The sequence below is a fragment of the Gymnoscopelus braueri genome (genome assembly GCF_963280865.1).
Source record: "Gymnoscopelus braueri genome assembly, chromosome: 8".
Taxonomy (NCBI): domain Eukaryota; kingdom Metazoa; phylum Chordata; class Actinopteri; order Myctophiformes; family Myctophidae; genus Gymnoscopelus; species Gymnoscopelus braueri.
The window spans coordinates 23,094,954-23,104,566 of record NC_137609.1 but is presented as its reverse complement, the minus strand read 5'-3'; the positions used below and the strand labels follow the sequence as shown (position 1 = coordinate 23,104,566).

Here is a 9,613-nt window from a genome sequence, read left to right as displayed (position 1 = left end):
CGTCCTTTAAACCTTTTATTTGGCATTGGTAAATAAATAAATGTTTACAGAGCGATAAGAGTGCAAACGTCTTGTGTTATAGAGTCTATTTTGCAAGGTGTGCTTTGAGATTTTGACTTGCCCAATGGTGTGCCTTGGCACAACAATTTTGAAAACCACTTCAGGCGATTGCTTCTGATTATTTCTGATGGCTGCAGCAAGTGAATTCCTTGTGAACACAACACTAACTATGCGCTGTGAGCAATACAGGCCTATTGTGGTTATATTACTGACAATTACAGTGAAGGGTAGACTAACTGCAGGAAGCAATGGTCTGCTGCCTAGAAAAGTCAAACTGCATACATACTTTATCCTGCAGTAAGGTCATCACTGCAGTTGAGCTTTCAAAGCAGGAGGTTTCAACTATCCACTATGAAATATAATGCACTGAAACACATCCTTTCAACTTAATAACACTAACCCTTCAAATAGACCTAACCTGGACATAATGCATTATCCATGACTTGACATTTGAGCACTGACCACCGATATTAGTTATTCAATGTGCACTACTTTATTCAGCGGAGGCATTTTCAGAGTAAACAAGGAAGCATTATAGTAGTGCAAAAAATACCAAGTGGACTATTATTACTGAAATTCTGAGTGGTAATGGTTCAGCTAACAGAAATGCTGCATGCATGTTACTGTGTAGAGAGGACTGCATGCGTTGGTCCTGTTGTATTGTTTCAGGTGCAGTATGTGAAACCGAAACAAGTAATGCTTTTGTGTTTGTGTGTGTATCGTCTTTTCCTTACCCCAGGTGGCAGGCCGTCCGGTGGCGTGGGAGAGACCGCCTCTCCGTCAGGCCCGCGGGTCGCACACAGCTGGGGGGACATGGTGGGGGACTCGTCTATGAAGGGCATGGTCTCTGAGCCATCCTGGGACTTGGCGTCTTCTGCTCCGTCACCTGTGTAATCATCTGTGTAGTTAAAGTCTAAAGTAGAGAGAGAGAGAGATGCTGTAGTTAGCATTTTACCTAACTGCGGTAGCTCCTAGCTACTGTACGACGACCAATCAGTGAGAGAGCTAGTGTCATCGCTCAGACCTAAGTGACAGTGACAGTTCCAGTGGAGGGGAACAGTGCTGACTCCAAGCGAAGCTCGTCCCTAAAATAGCTAATTTCCCGCCTGGAACATTGATTGCTAGTAGCATGACAAGATGTAGGCAGGAATTAAAACACTATCCCCTGCACAAAAAGGAGGATGCGTTTGTTCTTTTGTACAAAATACAATTTAATTGGGCAGTCGACCTGACAGACTGTCATGGTCATTGGTCACCTCAAGAGGCATTAATCAATCAGGTCTGGGCTAAAAGGGAGCTGTTTGTGAAGTGTCGCGTAATGTGTACGATCACCATGAAAAGTAGATTAGCTTGATTTGCCCTCTGCAAGCAAAGGCAAACAATACACCAAACATATGCTAGTAGAAGTGAACAATTGTAATAAGCCAACACCTGACAAATACGAATGTGGGAAGTGTGTTAGGTGAGAACAGAAGAGCTGAACAGCTCACTTCACAGTAGGACCCAGTGTGTGAAAACACCATACAGTTCATTGGATGGTGTGAATGTAGATGTATATTTGTCAATGACTACATGTATGCATGAGCGTGTGCTGCATGATGTGAGACACAGATACTATTTTTATTTTTTTAAAGATATTTTTGGGGGCTTTTTCTGACTTTATTGATAGGAAAGTAGGCTGACAGGAAATGGGGAGAGAGATGGGGGGGGGTGACACGCAGCAAAGGTCGTCGGGATCGGGAGTCGAACCCGCGACACGCTGTCACACTGGATTTACCAGCCTAGGTGCCCAGACGGTTACGCCAACCGTCCGGGCCAGACACAGATACTATTACTAATGTCACAGTCATTAGTCTGATACAACAGTGAAAACAAAGTAGGCTAAATACAAAAGAGTACTAAGTGAATACCAGTAGCAGCCGTCAGGGCTCTGGGACAGCCCAGAGCCTCTAGCCCGATTTATACTTCCTCGTATGATGGAGCATAAATGAAGCATTAAGCCTTTTGGTGTGGAGGACTCAGAAGGACTGGGCACCGCACAACCCCATCCCAACACATGTCGTAACAGACAGCCACTGCATCACTAATCTCTCAAGACAGGTTCTGTTAAATGCAGAATCTGTCAGCACCACTGCCTTAAACATGTAGTGTTGTTGTTAGTAGGAATAAACACAGAAGAACCCGGGAGGAAGTGGACTAAGAAAGGGGAGGAGCCACACAAAGTTCCTGTTTCTACACAAAAAAAGGAGGTGGTGCCCCCAGAGAAAAAATTAAGGGGGGGCAAACATTTAAAAAATGACTGAATGGGTTCCCAGATTGCTGGATCACAGACCTGTCAATGTGTGAACACATTAGAATTTTACCGACGACCAACAAGCCAATCTCCGTGCGAGTGTTGGATATACAGTCACCAATCAAAAAGGCAAATGGAACAACTGGGGTTTTTTCATATCCCATCGTGGCTCATGTTTATATCACAACATGTATTTTTGTGTATGTTATTATACCAATCCCTAGTGGAGCACAAGTCAGTTAACATACGTGTAGGTAGGTTTTATTCTTAAGTTAACTATTGTGTATCATTACGGATCATTGACTCGACTACCTGCATATTAGTTTCACCTGTGTTAAAGGACCATGTATCAAAACGGTGAGTTAAAAAGTAAACACACAATAAAGGGGACATATTGGGTTAAAAACATTTGAGACATGGTCTAGCGGTCGCCCCACTGGCTCCAACTGTGCTGCCATCAGGCCAAAGCCAAGACATTTACAATCCAAGCTGCTAGTCTCTTTCTCACTATTATCTCTTTTCACTTTTCCTTTCCCTCTCTCCCTCATCCATCTGTTCGCTCTCTGCTAGCAGCTATGCTTCTCCTGTCCACCTGGCAGACGGAGACAAACTGGTCTGATGAAGGCCAGTTCATCAGACCAGTTTGTCTGTCTGCCAGGTTGAGAGTGGGCCAGGGTTTTTAAGCTTAGTTTACTGATGACCTTCTTGTCCATATGAATTTCAATGAGGGACAAATCCTTGATTAATTCATAAATTGTCATACATGGGATGAATAGGTCGATTTTGGATTCAGGTGAGGATTTACTGTACTATATGTTGGCAATCATGCAGCTTCTGGTAGAATGTACTTTACAGTAAACTCACCTCATCTCTGTATTTATGCTAAAGTGTTAGTGTATGATAGTGGTCTGAGTGCCCTGTTAGAGACTCTCCGAAGTCTGAATGCATTAACTGTGTGAGAAGAGTGGTCACTTGGTCATCCTGATTAACCCCATTAAATGCTGGAGATCTGACTGACAGACAGACAGACAGACAGACAGACAGACAGACAGACAGACAGACAGACAGACAGACAGACAGACAGACAGACAGACAGACAGACAGACAGACAGACAGACAGACAGACAGACAGACAGACAGACAGACAGACAGACAGACAGACAGACAGACAGACAGACAGACAGACAGACAGACAGACAGACAGACAGACAGACAGACAGACAGACAGACAGACAGACAGTCTGTCTGTCTGTCTGTCTGTCTGTCTGTCTGTCTGTCTGTCTGTCTGTCTGTCTGTCTGTCTGTCTGTCTGTCTGTCTGTCTGTCTGTCTGTCTGTCTGTCTGTCTGTCTGTCTGTCTGTCTGTCTGTCTGTCTGTCTGTCTGTCTGTCTGTCTGTCTGTCTGTCTGTCTGTCTGTCTGTCTGTCTGTCTGTCTGTCTGTCTGTCTGTCTGTCTGTCTGTCTGTCTGTCTGTCTGTCAGACACACACTCCTTCAAAATCAATAGTCAATGCATTAAAAATGCATTGACTAATGAATAGGGTTAAGTGTTTCAAGTTCCTTCTGAACTGGACAGAAAGAAGATCTCAATAATAAACAGACAAGTGAATAGGGAATGTGGGACTAGTTCTTTAGGAGCCTTGCTGGCAGCCACTATGCCATACGAATACTAACTTGGATCTTCAATTCAGTTTTCTCTGTTTATAAACTTTTTAAGAAAGGTAGATAGACAAAAAGAGAAAAACAAAATAAAATTGTATAATGGATATAAATCTCTTTCAGTGCCACAAGACGTCAAATACGTCATGAGGCCTGACGCCCCGTGTGCCACAACTTACAAGACGTCAAATACGTCATGAAAAAATAAAAAGAAACTAAAAAAAAAAAGATTAATTCTTTTTTTTTTGGCTGTATCTCGGCTCCTAAGCACTTTTCTTTTTACAATTAATTTTGGTTGTGGCACTCAGAACCAAACCATATAATTGGTCCTCACTAATGCTCATTATAATATGGTACCCTTTTGGTCTCAGAGGCGGGCTGTGGACAGTTCAGAAACCCGCCTACCAGTGACATCATCGGTAGGCAAGTTTGGTCATTTCAAACAAGATCTTTTTTTTTTTTTTTTTTTTTTTTTAATGCGAGACGAACCAAAAATAAAATGAATGTGCGTATTGAGGATACACAGAAAGCAGTGTGGAGGAGACACAGGGTTCATTCTGTTGCAAACCCGTCATAAAGTGGCATAGGAAAGAGGAAGGTGTTAATTCCCTTTCTGATAACAACTCCATTAACGTCCATTGAAAATGTATGAAACGCTAGCCTTCTCATAAACGCATCGTCATACCAGATAAAACAGCCATCTAACAGGCAGCATATAATGACAAGTCCATTCAAATGGGCTAATCCAGTTCCTCTTCTGCAAACCACAAACTACCAGGCAGTATGAACTAACTGTGATGTGAACTGTGAACTAACAGACCCTGTTACTCATAGAGAAAATTGGGCTTTGGTTTTTACATGAAAGCGTGTCTGTCAGGACCCTTGATTCCCATCTTTCACCATCTCTGACTCTGACAAGGAGTCCCTACTGTATCCATCTCAAGGCCCTGACACAAAGCATCAGAAGCTTGTGTCATCAAACTCACATTGTTTACAACGGTCGCAGTCACACTGGATGAGTCATAACCTGTTGATGTGTCTTTCAGAGCACGGTTCTATTTTGGAGCATCGACGTTTAGGACAGCCTACCAAAACACAATGTGTATATATATACAGGTACTATATCAAGCCTATAGGCATTGATGAGTTCAAACTTGTACTGCAGTGTAACGTCTGACCGAAATGAATTGCCCAGGGCAAGTAAAAATCATTGTCGGCAAGTGGAGTTAGCTTTCTGGTTGCACAAACGGGCAAGTGGGTTTTTGCAGGGCTTTTTAGATCCATATAGGCCTGTCATGCCCATATATAGAAATCCATGATGTCATCAATATGACCTCATACTATTGACATGGGTCAGACGGTTACACAGAGATTCCTTGCATGCCGATCCGACCGACTTCCTACTGCCTAGGGTCCATGACATGGCTACCTTGGGTCCACAGCAATACGAAATATGTCAAATAAGTCAATCGGTCTGACGGTTTCAGAGGTATATACGAGAGGGACAGACAAGGATGGAAATTCCATGAATTTTTTGATAGAATTGATGTTGTAATCATCACTGCTTGATTGCCTTCTTGGCCAGGGCTCCCTTGCAAATGGACACATAGATGTCTACAGAGGTAGCCCCATGTGACAATTTTGTTTACCTCTATGGCACGACATCAGCAGACTTCAAAACAAGCCACACATGTGCCCCGATTGCCTCGGGGGATTTGCTTTTCCATAGCTTTACTGGTCGCCTGGGGGAAGTAAGCTGCTATGGAGCCTGCTGCACTTTGGATGGCAAACCATTTTGCGTCTGAAATAGTCCATGATTGGGACGGTTAGGATCTTTGATGATTCTGCAGGTGGGCTTTTCTGACACAATGCCCATCGTATGTCCTGGCTGGAGGGAAGCTCACATCCACTGATGCGCTTGGCTGTCATCTTTTAAGTATGCCTGGTAATTTTTTGATGACTACAATGTTGGTTGAATAGTGAGAGTTAAGAATATCTGTCAGCATACCGATAGCGTTTAGCATGACAGCTACAGCCATCTACCATGACCCTTTTGACATTTGCTTTTGACAAATTGAACCACAGTGGCAATATTTCTCAAAATGTCTCATCGATTTCTTTTGGCCACACATACTGTACAGCACAGACCAAATACAGAACATGCTCTCACATTAACACACACACACACACAGCAAAATATATGCCACTGCAATAGGCTAATGTGTTCTGACAGCTCCCATGCGTGACCAACAGATAATCAATACTTTGTTGTCAGTCAATGGAGAGGGAAATCTTCTTCTAAGCTCCATCAGCCCTAAACTGTTATTACCGGTCAATAGACTGACAGCCCCCACGGCCACCACACAACATAAAACACTAATGGATAAAAACAGGGGTGGGTTCAAGACGGGGGGACATGCACGGACACTGTGATTAGACATGACACAGGAGATAACAGAGTAAAGGCTGGCAGAGGAGGAACGTCGTAAAGAGAAATCAATACAACCTAGCTTGGTCACATCATGGTATTGAGATGAACAATGAAGCCACCTGACATGTAGACCTCAACAATCCAGCAAACAGACGATGTGAGGTACAAACTAATGACGACTTACCATGGGGGGAGACGAGTGATCGCAGGACACATGCGGCCTCAAAGAAGAAAGCCATGTGTGCTCGTGTTGCGTGTGTGTTTGTTCAACTGACCAAAACGCTTTTCACTGCTAATAGTTCATTTCACTGCGAGCCTCTCGAACCGCCCGCGGGAAAGTCACACAATCAATAATGCAGTCCGCTAAATCCCTGCCTAAGTGCCACACTAGTATTCCCACTTCCTTGGTCGGCACCGCGTGGAAACAGCAGCCCAGATTCTGCCCTTCAAGCGTCTGGATAAGTGAACCCAAAGAAGCCTGGAGGTCTGCTCCCATGTATTGATTTGATTGCTATTTGGAACGAATGATAGAAGACTGCTATTGAAGAACGGAGGAAGATAATGCAGCCACACAACCAGAAGAATACTTTGTATACCAGGCCTGCCCACTTTCAAAGAAATGCAAAACACCATACGAGAGCATAACCATGTACGCCCCCCCCCCACACACACACACACACACACACACACGATGACATGATGAGTTCCGCTTACAGATGAACACTGCAGCATTACTTCCCGATACGATAGCCCTATTTATACAAGAGATGTCAGTTACATCACAGATACAACATACAGTAATTAACTCACTGTTGCAAATGGCAAATTAGTACTTGATAAGACATTACATAGGGAAAATTGCTTTTCCTAACCTCCAGTGCATGTGTGTTGTGAGAGGAGTCGATGGGGACAAATTACAAGCAAATTGCTGATTGCTCATAGTATAATCTTGCTTGCGCCTATAGCATTATACACCATAAAGGGAGTGCCTGCAAACAGTGATAAATGTTTTACATTTACAGTAGTTACACAAACATTGAGCAGCTCTAACTTTACTCATTCCCTGTACATTGTGTGATCTTAAGACAACACAACACAATTAACAAAATCAGGGCTTAGTTGGGGTGCAATCCTAGAGTGCCTGTATAAACCCTTTCTAATAGTTTAGAATTTGATCAAAAGATGAGGAGCATCCTGATTCAGTCAGCCATGGTGTTGATGAACTACAGTCGAACACAGCATTGCAGCCGATTTGAATAGTGAACAGAGCGAGCTTTGTCCTCTAGCTTGTCTCACCTCGTTTAGCACACAGTTCCTTGTCTAGCACACATTTAGCAATTACTTCTTCCACCATTGTTGTTTTCATCAGTGTTCGGAGTCAACGCACTGGACAACCCGGCTTCAGAGTAGGGTAAATACTCTCTCAGTGCATATTTTCTAACACACCTGTAATGAGCATAAAAAGCTGGTGGACTTGGAATTCACAGAATAGGAAGAAGTGCTTTTTTCCCCCGATCTACACCAAATCTCTTTGACAAAAGAGCTTGTAGATCGTCTTTTTCTGGCAAATGTTTCCTCCGGAATAGGGATGCTGGGGTTCAAGTGGTTGATTGGATTTATCAGATACTATTGTGATATAGTTACTATGTGGTTTGCAAGCTCAAATGCTGCCCTATACCCACTGTAACTTAATGGGTGATGTTGGACAACCATCCCATCAAGTCTGTAGGCGCATCCGCCCTCCCTTTTGTCGGGCTGTCAGCTCCCACCATTCTCTGCTGATGGACAGCTCCGAACATCGCGAGACAGAAGACTGCCATGACAACTAGCCAGGTGATGTAACTGCACTTCCTGCATGCCAATGAGTTGTTGTGTGCGTCAGGCTCTAGTTTAGCTTGCATGGGTGGTAGCACTATCTACATGAGATGGAAAGATTATTACAAAATACTTCTAAACAGAAACGTTAACAGCCTGAGTCACAAAGAGTGCAGAATAGAAAGCTCTGGGGTAATATGGATTTCTCATCTCCCAATAGTTATTCTGCTTGCAAGCACATACAGTAAAGCTGTGAATAGGCTAAATCTATACTTGGATTCAGATGATTACACACTTTCCTGTTGTACTTTCCACAAGTCAATTCCTTCATGTGAGAGCATGGGCTTGATTGCGGTGATAAAAAATTGATAAATATTGTCAAATGACAGTATTCTATTAGCTTACTGTTCATATGCCATTTCATGTGTGTCGAGTCGAGTGCAAAAGAAAGTACACCAAAAAGGATTTACATTCACACAACAACTAACTAGACGTACCCAAACACACCACATACTTAACACAAATAAAACCCAGAGTAAAACAGGGAGAGAGGAAAGTGTCAATATGTCTCTAATATCTCTTTGTAAAATAACAGTAAGAGAGAGAGAGAGAGAGAGAGAGAGAGAGAGAGAGAGAGTTCTCCTACTTTAACGGTTTGACTTAGCTTGGCAAAGTCCAAAGATGTTAATATCCACCAACGTTGGCTGGTAAGTTTGTCCCCTGCTTTATGCATGTAACAAAAAATGTGGTGAAGATTTTCTCTAAATAATATGGGCCTATTCCACTCATAGTGCAATCGTCAACACTTGAATCCTGCTGCACTACCTACTTTAAGGGTAATCTGCTAGTAAAAACAGTTGGGAAGGGGGTATGTAATCGCATATCGCCCTTAATTCAAATGCCAATTCTTTCATCTAGTGACATTATAATGGCAGCAATCTCTTCCTTTGGGTTAGACTTAACCCATTAAAACCACTTAAACTACAGCACCTGTACCCTCCTTCTATTTTATTTTATTATTATATAAGATGATGTTTGGCAACATGTGTGATGTCTATTGTTTGTTTGTCTTTTTGTTTTATATGTTTGTGTTTTTGAAAACTTAATAAAATTTAAGTGAAAAAAAAAAAAAACCACTTAAACTATTATTTTATACTTTGGCTATTCAAAAATAGCAGATATACAAGCCCTATGAGCTTGTAGATCTGCTATTTTAGAAAAATAGTGAAACTTGTTAAAATCTTTGTATATATGTTTTTAAAGCAATTTCTTTTTATTTAAATCTTTGCTTCTGGGGGTCCCTGGAACAAAATATTTTGAGATGGGGGTAATTTTGAAGGTCCTTGACATGAAAAAG

General features: G+C 42.4%; 1 protein-coding gene across 5 annotated transcripts in view; it reads right to left on the bottom strand.

The window, feature by feature from the left end:
* abr (ABR activator of RhoGEF and GTPase) overlaps window positions 1-9,613 on the bottom strand; it is a 133,176-nt gene that overhangs the window by 85,618 nt on the left and 37,945 nt on the right. For 2 of the 5 annotated variants that reach the window (XM_080436454.1, XM_080436455.1), the window contains exon 2: window positions 795-973. In XM_080436454.1, the coding sequence (XP_080292580.1) occupies window positions 795-973 (179 nt within the window). Of the gene's footprint in view, window positions 1-794; window positions 974-6,625; window positions 6,998-9,613 lie in introns of those variants that run through there. The other 3 variants (XM_080436457.1, XM_080436458.1, XM_080436456.1) reach the window with 3 other exon arrangements.